General features: G+C 46.1%; 1 protein-coding gene across 8 annotated transcripts in view; it reads right to left on the bottom strand.

Moving 5' to 3' along the window:
- KCNH5 (potassium voltage-gated channel subfamily H member 5) overlaps positions 1 to 13351 on the bottom strand; it is a 544426-nt gene that overhangs the window by 414730 nt on the left and 116345 nt on the right. For all 8 annotated transcript variants that reach the window (XM_063947262.1, XM_063947258.1, XM_063947259.1 and 5 more), the window contains exon 2: positions 3980 to 4103. In XM_063947262.1, the coding sequence (XP_063803332.1) occupies positions 3980 to 4002 (23 nt within the window). In that variant the 5' untranslated portion in view covers positions 4003 to 4103. The remainder of the gene's footprint in view (positions 1 to 3979; positions 4104 to 13351) is intronic.

Below are 13351 nucleotides of genomic sequence, written 5' to 3'. Positions count from 1 at the left end.
CACTATTAAGTGCATTTATTTATGTATCCAACAAAATGAACAGAACTCTACACAGGAATGCAACTTAATCATGAATACACATGCACAATCATTGAACTGGTGGTGGTGGTGGTGGTGGTGGTGATGGTGATGATGATGACGACAACAGTAGTCATTAATCTACAGATGAATCCAGCCTCATCTTACCCATGGATGTGTATGCAGTGAATTGCACTGTATTCACACCTGCAATCCATAGTATTGCATGATGCGTATCCACCTCCGACCCATTCGTGGGTAAGATGAGTGGACACTTCTGTAGTATAGCTCAAAACATCTTGCAAGGTCTCAAACTTTTCTTATTAATTAGGTAAATAAAATCTGTACACAATCTATATATGCCTAGTTGGTGTCTAGCACCATTCTGTGGGCAGACCTTTCAACCATCCTGTTTTTGGTGGGACAGTCCTGCTTTTTGGTCACTGACCCGCTATCCCACCCACAGGGACACAGTGCCCAGATGGGCGTGCATGACGTGGGTCTTCACACCTGCTGCTCATATGTGTGCGGTAGCTTAATACTAGAGACAGGGACTGGTGGCAGCCCAGCATCTCATGTGTCCAAGATGACAAACAAATGGGGGCGTGGTGCTCAGTCAGTGCTTTGGGTGCACTGGATCATCCTCCAATCCTTCCCTTCCCTTTGAATGCCACCACAAAATATCTTGCCCTCATCATTCATTAACTCCTCCTTTAGCATTACCATAATAACCCCATTTAGCATAATTAACGCCTTTACAATTATTAACTCCCTCATGACCAGACCTCCCAACTTATTGGTGGATGGAAGAGGTGTGTGTGTACCCGAAAACGGGTGTGGCGCGAGCAGTGCACGCTATTTATTCACCCGCACTATGCAGAGTGCTTCCCCCAATCATACCCACCTGGTGCAACTGCGGCCCACATGGCGGTGCCCAAAAAGTTGGATTATCCCATCATTAGTGGTACAGTTGGGAGATATGCATCCCCATTATCATCTTCCACATCAATTCTCTTCATACTCAATTACCTCATAACCTCCCTCAGCAGGAGATGTATCAAGTCTTGGAGAGAGATAAAGCAGTATTTGTCATTTCAAAGTCTGTGCTAGATAAATTAGTAGCTGATTGCTTTGGACAACTACTCCACATAACCTCTAAGGCTTCAAACATCTCCCCTTCAGTCTCATTAAAAGTTCCACGTAATCCTAATTAACCACACAGCAATGATTCATTTCATATATGACACTTGTCTATCTGTGTGCAACCGAGTCTCTGAATCTGTATACGAAGTGCTACAATGTACTGTAGCAGCCACAGTTGTTTTTCCAATACAAGTTCTGTTGTTCTGCTCTGTATACAGACTCAGTCACACTCAGTATCTCGCATTAATCAGCACAGTCCCCTCGTGCACAGTTGCATGGGACCTGGCTGCTCACTCACGCCAAGCATCTCGCGCTGCATGGCGTATTGAGGCTAAATGTATGAGGATGCATCAGTATATAATAAAGCAGTGGCAAAACTAGCGAGTTGTGCAAAAATATGCTTTACACTACATGCCCCCTTGCGCCATACTACATTACTACGCTAAATGCCCCCTTAGCGCTGCACTACATCACATTACATCCCTCTATACGCCACACTACATCCCCCCTATATGCCAACACTACATCACACACCATTATATGCCACACTGCATCATCACTACACCACACCCACTATGTGCTACACTACATCACTGCAGTACATCCCACTGTACCCTGTATTACATCCCCTGTATATGCCTCACTATAACCCATGTATACGCCACATTACATTCCTCACAGTAACATTAACACATTCCAGTGCCTCCCTCCACATGTCATGACATAAGGTTCTCTGTCCAACAGAGCTCCAGAGTAGAAGGGTGAGCGTAGAATGAGGGGCAGTACTGGTCCACCGGACAGGAAGAAGCAGAATAGAGGGGGTGAAGGGAAAATGCCTCTGGCTGGGAGAGAGTAGGTTAGAAGGGAAGGAGGCAGGCCAATGAGATGCAGGTGGTGGGCCTGGTTCTCAGGTTGGGAGAGTGCAGGGTATATGGGAAGAAGAAGGTAGGCCTGGTCCTCAGGTTGGGAGAGAGCAGCTTAGAGGGTAAGAAGGGAGATGGCTGAGGGCATGAAAGAGGCGAGCTTGATCCTCTGGATGGAAGTTGCTGACCCGTAAATGGGACGCCCCCTTCTCTCTTTAGTTCTGCAACAGCTGTCCGGTAAAAGGAGGGGCCCCATTCTCTCTTCCGACAAGACCGCCGTCTCCTTGGTTACAGGCCAGCCTGCGTACTATGGGTCACTTAGACTCATCATAAAGTACAGATAACATTGCTGGCTGCGGGACGTTTCATTGTCACGGGTCCTGGTGCAATGCCTCGGCTGCATTGCCAGTAGCAACACCCCTGAAATAAAGCATGGTGTCGGCTCTTACAGTATATTAACCTTGGATTTCTGACACCAGGAGCAAAAAAAACAAAAAAACTAATAAAACCGCTTTAGCAATCATTTTTATTGAAGTGGGATAGCCACTACCAAATCTGAAAATATCTAATTCTGATCGGCAATATGTGTATTCTATCCAATGAGAAACACAGTAGGGCCTGATTAAGAGCCGCACGTACTGACAATTTTGAGGTAGAGCGATTTTTTTGATACTGCACGTGCACAAAAACACTAACTTAAGACGCATACACTACATAGAGGCACGGCTGTGATTGAGGCGCACTATATCAGAAACGTATTGGGCGTTCCTTGGTCCACCTTAGAGATGTGTAATCGGAGTCTCACTTTGGAGACCAAATTCAGATGATAAATCGCCATAAGGCTGTGCAAGTTTCGATAGTGTTACTGGTCATGGTATTACAGCCTGTGCGGAAGCTGAAAGTGGGTGTCTCGGTCCTTGCACATTCATATACACAGATGTACACCAGGGAAGGAGCATTTAGATGAAGTAGCAAACGGGCGACTGCCAAAAGACACAGACGTGGCCTAGTCTGCATCCACCACTGAATCATCATATATAATAAAAAACTAATTGCTGCTCCTCACCTCTGTGCGGGGAATTCAAGTGTTTTGCGCACCGGCTGCCACTAGATGGAGCCCGACGGAGCAATTCAAGTGTTGCTTCATTCGGGAGCGCCCTGCCGCTGGCGCTGACATTACTGGTGTTCCCTCATTTTTACGGGCTGGTAACTAGTTGCTCCTAAGATATTACACTATCGGATTCACTGCTTCTGCTGGAAACGTCTTTATGATGGGATCCGATCTCTAGGTTGACCGTAAGTAGGTCGACCACCATTGGTCGACAGTAAGTAGGTCGACCACCATTGGTCGACAGTAAGTAGGTCGACAGGGACTCTAGGTCGACATGACAAAAGGTTGACATAAGTTTAAAAAAAAAAAAATCTTAATTTTTTGGAATTTTCATACTTTTTGATCCACATGGACTACAATTGAGAACGGTAACCTGTGCCGAGCGCAGCGGGGAACCTTGTCTGAACGCAAGCCACGCAAGGGGACACGGTGCACTAATTGGGGTTCCCAGTCACTGTACAGAGAAAACGACACCAAAAAAAGTAAAAAAATCTCACCACGTCGACCTAGAAACCATGTCGACCTACTTACTGTCGATCAATAGTAGTCGACCTACACGCTGTAGACATTAGTCTAATCTACCTAATACAGTATACCACACCCTTTTATGATATAGATCAAATAATAAAAAAAAAAAAGAGAGAGATAAACTCCCTATCTCTAACTAGGAGCATAAAAATAAAGTATGCAGCAAAGGGCAGAATTAAACATTTACTCTATATCATTCTTTTACAGTATAATGAACTGTTCTAGAACGGATGATTGGCAGTGAGACTTCCGCTGTAGGTAACCCCGGGTTTCGTTGTGTGTTCTGACCATAATGGAACAGGAAAAAGCCACAAACCTGCAAGTGCTACTCTTCTGCATGATGTCAGCTCGGTGATATCCAGACAACTTACAGAAACCGTCATTACTATATACTACAGGCCAGTCAACAATCTGTGCATTTCCCAGTAAGAAGCTTGATTCTAGAGAGAAGAGAGAATAGTGGTAGAACATTAGGAAAACATATAGTTCTATTACACTTATTTAATAATGTAGTTTACGCTTATTCATACAAGTAAATCTATTACACAAATTCATACATATCAATCTATTAATCGTATTCACACGTATAAATCCATTAAACCAGTTAAATGTTAAATAAAAGTTAAATCAATTCCGGGTGCAGCAAACATGTTAACACATAGGTCTGGGACCGCATCGAGGATTAAAGCCCGTTAACAGTATAATTTACCAGGGAAGAAAAGAGGCTCATATTGATTAGGCCCGGGTGTGGAATCCAAAGTACAGACCGCTGGAAAGTGCAGGTAGGATAAGATCATACCACACATGGCACTACTGGATTTAGTATAGGCATATAGTCAATCAAACAGCATTAAACACACATACATATTCTATACACACAAACACACACTAGTATTTTGGACCAGTCAGTCGCCGGGTTTCTAGTTACAGTCCTGGAGGTAAATTTACTAAGACAGGAGTTCTATTTAAGATGGGATGTTGCCCATAGCAACCAATCAGATTCTACTTCTCATTTATCTAGCACATTCTAGAATATAATACCTGGAATCTGATTGGTTGCTATGGGCAACATCCCATCTTAAATAGAACTCCCATCTTAGTAAATTTACCCCCTGGTGTGGCATTGGTTTATTTCATGTTCCTCACCTTTCCATTTCAGTCTCTTTCTCTCTGATTTTTTTTCTCCCTCCTCGTCGTTCTCCCTCTGTACCCTCACACCCCTCATCTGTCCCTCGCCTATTTTTCTATGTCTCCCCTGCACCCTTATTACATTGCTAGCCATAGTACCCAACATTCCCACCCTCACATCTCTCTCTTCCCCAAGCTCTCTTTCCCTGCCCCTCACTTCTTTTGTCTCTCTACTCCTTCCTCTGCCCTATCTTTGTTTGCTTCCAATTTTATATCCTTCACCATTTCTCTGCATCCCTCCTATTTGGCCCCATGCCTCTTTTCTCTTCCCCCTCTTTATTAATAAGTCGTTATTAGTCATTTGTGGCAGTGAGAGGGAGCAGTGATAGGTCCACAACATCCTCTCCTCTGATGGGAGCAGACAGGCAGGGAAAGATGGATATGCACAAGCCTCCAAAATGCACAAGGCACAAGTCAGCAAGTCAGGCCAAGGCTTAACTCAGAGGTAGCTGCGCTGGTCGGGGGGGGGGGGGGGGGCGCACCACACCGATGTTGAATTACTTACCTGTCCAGATGTGCTGCATCTGCCATTTGCCCGGTGATTTGCGCATGCTTAGCTATTTGTCACCAGGAACAGCATATCAGCCATTTTCCTGGTAATTTTTGCATGCATAGATATTTAGCACCAGGGACATGGCGGGTGCCATGTTTCTGGAAATATGTGAATACGCAATAGAGATTAGTCACCAGATACATGGCGAGTGCCATGTTTCCGAAATCTGCAAAGAACACTTATTACCCATGATTGACACCTTACTCTCTAACGATTCAAGGTATAAATATTCCTATCTGTTCTCCCATGCCTGTTATATAATTTCCGATATCAGCTATCAAGATTAGGTGTGGGTCACTCTGTTTCACCTGGTTACCACTACATTTTGCTCTTTCTCCTGCCTACTTGGCACTTCCAACTTTATACATTTTCCATTTATATTTTGTCATTGACCATGCTAATTACATATATCACCCTACCTTTCCTTCTAGTTCTTTTACTATTGCAATCATTACTTTATTTTTCTTTTCCAACTGGTTGGAAACAGAGATAATAGTGGTAAAATCTTCACCTTAATGTCACAAGTTGACCTTTGAAAAGGTCCCCCCCCCCCCCCCCCCCAACGAAACGTATCAGACCAGCTGCACTCCAGGATACAAATTGGATTTCCACTTGATCTTCATCTCTTTTGGTCTCTTTATGTGACCTGAACCAGACCTTTACCATTATGCTGATCATGGATGGAAAATCTTTGGGTTATCTTTAACATAGCTGTAGATCCGGCTACAGGGGACTCCTGCTGCCACAGCGGTGCCATCTGCCAAATTTAGGACCCCACCTTTCAAGCCTGGACAGCAACATACAGCCAGGACCCATCATCCAAAGTTCGTGATTGAACCTACATCACAAGATCATTTTCGAGGAACAGGACACACCAAATAAATTAATACCATCTCAGTATGGACGTGGAGTCCGCAAATACCAAGGGGTGACTATTCAACATTATTGTTTCATGCTATTTGTTATTTTTTGGCTGCTATATATATATATATATATATATATATATATATATATATATATATATAGATTTTTAAATATATGTTTTTAACTTTTAAACAGATTTATATATTGAAATGGGTATATAAAAAGAAACATCTATTCATACTAATACATTTTATTAAATTCAATTTCACTACCACTTGTTTCTAATGTCTTTCCTTAAAGAAGCGCAGTGTTTTTTCTTGTTTTGTTGTTCACAAGTTGGAAATGTGCCTATGTATTTGATAACACCAATGGATCAGAAAGACCAACAACACGGCACTTTCATCTTGTTTATCCACTTATTGCTGTATCTCAGGATACATTTGTACTTTTTGAAGGTGTGCTGTATCTCTTCACCTATTTTAAGATTATACTTGCATTGTAAATTTGTACTTAATGCATTTTTACGTATTTATGTGGCATTTGGTATTGAAAGCTTTTGACTTCAATAAAAACATTTTTGATTTTTTTTTTTTTTATATATATAATCCCTATTGTGCCAGGATTCCGGCTGTCGGTATTGTTGGCTGTTGGGATTTTTGCGTATTCTGAATGCCGGGATTCCGACAGCCGGCATTTTAACTGCAACCCACTGTAGCATATATCCCATGTTCTGCAATGTTTTGTACTATTAGTCTTTGCATTTTCTTTTTGTTTTTGTACTTTTTTTGATTGCACGGTTTCTGTTCATGTACTAAGTAAGGCGCTTTAAAACCCTTGTGGCGCCATATAAAAGATTGTGGATAATAATATGTGGCTATACTCATACTTGCCAACTCTCCCGAATTTTTGGATACTTTCCCAGGAGAGGAGGCCAGCTGCATGGATCCTGCCCACTTTCCTTTTCCTGGAGCTTACTTACACGCCTTGATGTGAATGTGATCATTGCGGCCCGCCCGCTGCGGCCCAGGGCGATGATTATATTATATACAACCGCACCTGAACACACCCTCCTGGAGCGAGGCACGTATGCCCACACCATGAGTCAAACAAGTTTTATAGTTACATGAAAGTGAACATAAAGGTGGCTCTGGGCTGAAGTGCTCACAATAGAAGAGGTATGGAGCCACACTTGATGCATCAGAATTGCAACTATATCTGTAGGTGATGATTTATGTTCATAGTTGCAGATACTGTGCTACTTAGCTCTGCATCGGTACTAGCCAGTGGCAGTAAGAGAAGACTTACCGCATCACTAGCCAGTCATGGTCCCTTCTGCACACGTGTGATCTGACATTGAGTCACATGTGTGCACTGCCCTGGAACCGTAGTCTCAGGTTCCCTTAACAGTTTAATTCAAAAATAGTTTCAAATAAAACAAAAAATATATTTAAAAAAAAAGGTGAGAACCCACAGTTTCACAATAGCTTCAGAAGTGGATACAATACTTTATTTTAATAATAAAACCTTTTCGTTCTCTGTAATGAATGTGCCATCAATATCCCAAGATGGCAGAGACATTGGAGGACAATTGCCAAATTTAGCGCTCTACTCTCTTTGATACAGTAAATAGGCTCCATGAAGGTTAAACTAAACAGTGGTCCTCAACTCAGAAGTGCCCTCAACAGTACATTCTTTGAGGATTTACGTCTGTGGAATTGTGCATTATAAGAGAAATCCAGAAGACATGACCTGTTGGAGTACACGAGGACTGGAATGGAGAACCCTGTTTTAGAAGAAAAATGGAAGCTCTGGAATTACTACTGTAGTTGGCTCCAAAGTCTAAGCAGGCTGGATTTGCTTCCTCGCTTATTTGGCCAATTTATAGGAGAGTAGTTCCAAAAAAAAAGTGAATTTGGGTGTGCTTAAGATTGCTAGTTATGCGCATTTGTTCAAACAAGATATGTGCATATCCATATAGTTTAGGAAATCATTTTTTTTTTTTATTGTTTTACTTCTAAATTTCATTTTAATTTGAGAATTAATGTATTTGGCTGGCACTTCAATTTGAGTTATCATACTTTTTTTTCTCTATTGCCTTTTTCTTGCAGAACTCAATTAAAAGATCCTTTCATGTGTTTTTTTCTTGTATACTGTTTGATGTACAGTACACGTGCTTTGATTGCTTTGTTGTTTTGTTTGTTTCATGTGCTTTAATATTGTAATACATTTAGTATAGACTATAGACCATGCAGTGTTTTATTTGGAACAATAACTGTACAGTATATAAAGCCTCATTCAGGTTGGACCGCAAAACTTGCTAAAAAGCAGTTGCTGCGAAGAAATAGTTGCCGCCCAGAAATGAAGAAAAAACACCTATGGCAGAAATTGTGAATGCATTGCAATGCACGATCTGATCGCAAAACCATACACAAATACCGGATCATCAAAGAGTTTTCCATCTAGGCCGGACAAGGTCATCGACAATTCTGTATACGCAAGAGGATGGTCATCGATGACGTCAAAGACCCACCCGAAAAACGCAATGTTTCCTCCCCTAAACACTGGCTTCTTGTCAATGAAAATGCGATTGCGTTGAAGCACAGCGCATTTGCAGAAATAATCACAAAGCGCGGGTACGCACATTCAATTGTTCGATAATCACGGCCAACATGAATAGGGTCTATAGACCATGCAGTATTTTATTTGGAACAAAGACTGTAATACCGCTTTCAGATCGCAATGCCGGGTCCCACCCGGGAATTGGAAACACGGGTGGGACCCGGGGCATTGGACCCTACACACCCTACACACGTGATCGCACACTTGCAAAGTGAAAATACACTCCCCTATGGGCGGCGACTATCTGTTCGCAGCAGTGCAAAAAACTCCTAGCGGGCGATCCGGTCTGAATTACCCCCATAGTTGGTAGAATCTCCTATAGACCATCCATTGTTCTCCCAACTGAGCTAAAAATAAAATAAATAAAAAATGACTACCCCCACCTACACGTCTATCTCTTTCTAAGCAAAAGTTGTCGTTTTTTAAAGTTTTGATTTAAATCATTATTTCATCATTTGATTTAATCATTTGATTTAAATTGTGCAACCCTGCCTACTGCACAGCTACAAGCAAGGAGTGAGACATATGGAGAGGGGGCTGAGCTCTGGCATGTGCTGGCTGTCAGTGTCTCCTGCTGTCTCCTTTAGCCTGCCCTGTTCCATACCTTGTCCGAGCCAGTGTGCGCCCCTCTGCTCCTCCTGCTGCTCTGTGCAGTGGCGTAACTACTGCCCCCGCAGTCCTCGCGGTGGCTTGGGGGCGAGGGGCTGCGGGGGCGCCACTGATTTAGAACAGATTGACATGCGGACGAGCGTCCGCATGTCAATCTGCGATCTCCTCTCCCTCCCTGCGGTGCCTGCTCCCCCGGCCCCCCCCTATGTGTTGGAGGGACACGAGCGCATCGCGCGTCTCTCCTGTGTCCCTCCTGGCTCTCCCCCGGCCGGTCTAAGGAAGCAAGTGCCGTTCGTGAGCTCTGATTGGCTCACGAACGGCACTTCCTTTATTAGACCAGCCGGGGGAGAGCCAGGAGGGACACAGGAGAGACGCGCGATGCGCTCGTGTCCCTCCAACACATAGGGGGGGGCCGGGGGAGCAGGCACTGGGGCATATACCCGGCACTGGGGACATATATCTGGCACTGGGGGGGCAGATCTGGCACTGGGGACATATACCTGGCACTGGGGGGCATATACCCGGCACTGAGGGCATGTACCTGGCACTGGGGGCATATACCTGGCACTGGGGGGGCATATACCCGGCACTGGGGGGGCATATACCCGGCACTGGGGGCATGTACCTGGCACTGGGGGCATATACCCGGCACTGGGGGGGCATATACCTGGCACTGGGGGGGCATATACCCGGCACTGGAGGCATATACCTGGCACTGGGGGGGAAGCAGGCACTGGGGGGGGAATATCTGGCACTGGGGGCATATACCCGGCACTGGGGGGGCATATACCCGGCACTGGGGGCATATACCTGGCACTGGGGGGGCATATACCCGGCACTGGGGGCATATATCTGGCACTGGGGGGAAGCAGGCACTGGGGGGGGATATCTGGCACTGGGGGCATATACCTGGCACTGGGGGCATATAACTGGCACTGGGGGGGCATGTACCTGGCACTGGGGGCATATACATGGCACTGGGGGCATATACCTGGCACTGGGGGCATATACCTGGCACTGGGGGGGAATATCTGGCACTGTGGGGGAATATCTGGCACTGGGGGGGCATATACCTGGCACTGGGGGGGCATATACCTGGCACTGGGGGAATATACCTGGCACTGGGGGGGCATATACCCGGCACTGGGGGGGCATATACCCGGGACTGGGGGGGCATATACCTGGCACTGGGGGGGGAAGCAGGCACTGTGGGGGAATATCTGGCACTGGGTGCATATACCTGGCACTGTGGGGGAATATCTGGCACTGGGTGCATATACCTGGCACTGTGGGGGAATATCTGGCACTGGGAGCATATGTGGCACTGGGAGCACGGCCCTAGCAACAAGCACTACCCCCTAGCAACGAGCATGACACCCAGTGCATGAAACCCCTGGCAACGAGCATGACATCCTGGCACCATGCATGGAACCAAGAGCATGAAACCCCTGGCAACGAGCAGGTAATTTAAAAGTAATTGGAAGCCTTACTGTAGAACTTAATGTGTAATGGGCATTACGGTGTGTGGCATAATGTATCACGGACATTGCAGTGTGTGTCATAATGTATCTGGCATTACGGTGTGTTGTATACTATGTCACGGGCATTGTGGTATGTGGTATAATGTCTCAGGATCATTGTGGTGTGGGTCATACTGTGTCACAGACATTGTATGTGCTATAATGTATCAGGGGCATTGCAGTGTGTACCATAATGTATAACGGGCATTGCGATTCCTGTCATAATGTGTCACAGGCATTACGGTGTGTGGCATAATGTGTCGGGGGCATTACGGTGTGTGGCATAATGTGTCGGGGGCATTACGGTGTGTGGCATAATGTGTCGGGGGCATTACGGTGTGTGGCATAATGTGTAGGGGGCATTACGGTGTGTGCATATTGTGTCATGTGCATTATTGTCAGTGATCGCAAAAACGCGCTATGGCGCGTATTTTACCCAGAAACAGCCGCCCGGGACTCACATTTAGAAGATGAGCGGGTCCCACAGGACGCGCTCATCTGAATATGTGTTTGCATGTGTTAAGCCTGTCAGCGGAATGCAGGAGGTGACTGGCTGTTTCCTCGGCCAATCACCTCCTGTAGTCTCCATCCAATCACAGCCTGCAGCATCTTCCGCTTTGAATCCTGCTCCCCGCCAGCACATGAATCTGTGCTGCAGGGCTGACAGGCTGGCCCCGCTCATCCGGCTCCACTGCCGCTCTGCCGCCAGCACCCTCCTCTGCGACTGGGAGTACAGCTCCGGATCTGCCCGCCGCCACCCCCCCTACCCGGGACCCGCTCAACGCCCCACCGAGACCCGACAACTACCTTCCAGCAGGAGCCGGCCGGGCTGCACAGCTCCCGCTGTAGGTAAGCAGTAGACAGTGCTGCATCGCCCCGCTTCACCTGGAGTAGCTGGTGCAGATGCGGGATGTCCGGGGGCTGCAAGCTCCGTGTGTGCAATGTGAGGCCGCTCAGAGTGTCAGGGCCTCACTGACACCATTTTTCTGACAGCACAGTGCAGTGAGTGCACTGGCACAAGTAGCCAGCCGGCGCCGCAGCATGAAGGAGCTATCTGTGAAATCGCAAGCAGAGGCTGGCAAGAAGGAGCTCCTCCGATCGCTTCCCCTGACGGGCTGGCCACTGCTAAATATACCAGTAATCAGTACAACTGTGCAGTGACACTGACTTTCCCATTGCACCTGGGGCTCCACTACTTTGACACAGTTGGAACTGATTATCGGTATATTTAGCAGTGGCCAGCCCGTCAGGGGAAGCGATTGGACGAGCTCCTTCTTGCCAGAGAACAGCCTCTGCTTGCAATTTCACATAGAGCTCCTCCAGGCTGCGGCTACTACAGGCGCAGGCTGGCTACTTGTGCCAGTGCACTCACTGCACTGTGCTGTCAGAAAAAATGGTGAGTGTCAGTGAGTTGCTGCTGGGGGCGGAGCCACTTGTGTCAAACGGCCCCTTCGTGCAACTGGAGGTGATAAGTGAGTGGTTACTGCAATGTGCCTCAGTGCTCTACCAGGCGCATTGTGTATAATAACGTGCTCTACCAGGCGCATTGTGTATAATAACGTGTTCTACCTGGCGCAATGTGTATAATAACGTGTTCTACCTGGCGCAATGTGTATGATAACGTGCTCTACCTGGCGCAATGTGTATGATAACGTGTTCTACCTGGCGCAATGTGTATGATAACGTGTTCTACCTGGCGCAATGTGTATGATAACGTGTTCTACCTGGCGCAATGTGTATGATAACGTGCTCTACCTGGTGCAATGTGTATAATAGCGTGCTCTACCAGGCGCAATGTGTATGATAACGTGCTCTACCTAGTGCAATGTGTATAATAACGTGCTCTACCAGGCGCATTGTGTATAATAACGTGTTCTACCTAGTGCAATGTGTATTATAACGTGCTCTACCAGGCGCATTGTGTATAATAACGTGTTCTACCAGGCGCATTGTGTATAATAACGTGTTCTACCTGACGCAATGTGTATGATAACTTGCTCTACCTAGCGGCAATGTGTATGATAACTTTCTCTACCTAGCGGCAATGTGTATGATAACATGCTCTACCTGATGCAATGTGTATGATAACGTGCTCTACCTGGTGCAAAGTGTATGACGTGCTGTACCTGGTGCAAAGTGTATGACGTGCTCTACCTGGTGCAAAGTGTATGACGTGCTCTACCTGGTGCAAAGTGTATGACGTGCTGTACCTGGTGCAAAGTGTATGACGTGCTGTACCTGGTGCAAAGTGTATGACGTGCTGTACCTGGAGCAAAGTGTATGACGTGATCTACCTGGATCAGTGTGCATAGGAGGTTCTACCTGGTGCAATGTG

Source organism: Pseudophryne corroboree, chromosome 12 (assembly GCF_028390025.1).
Source record: "Pseudophryne corroboree isolate aPseCor3 chromosome 12, aPseCor3.hap2, whole genome shotgun sequence".
Taxonomy (NCBI): Eukaryota; Metazoa; Chordata; class Amphibia; order Anura; family Myobatrachidae; genus Pseudophryne; species Pseudophryne corroboree.
This window is presented reverse-complemented; position numbering and strand designations above follow the sequence as displayed.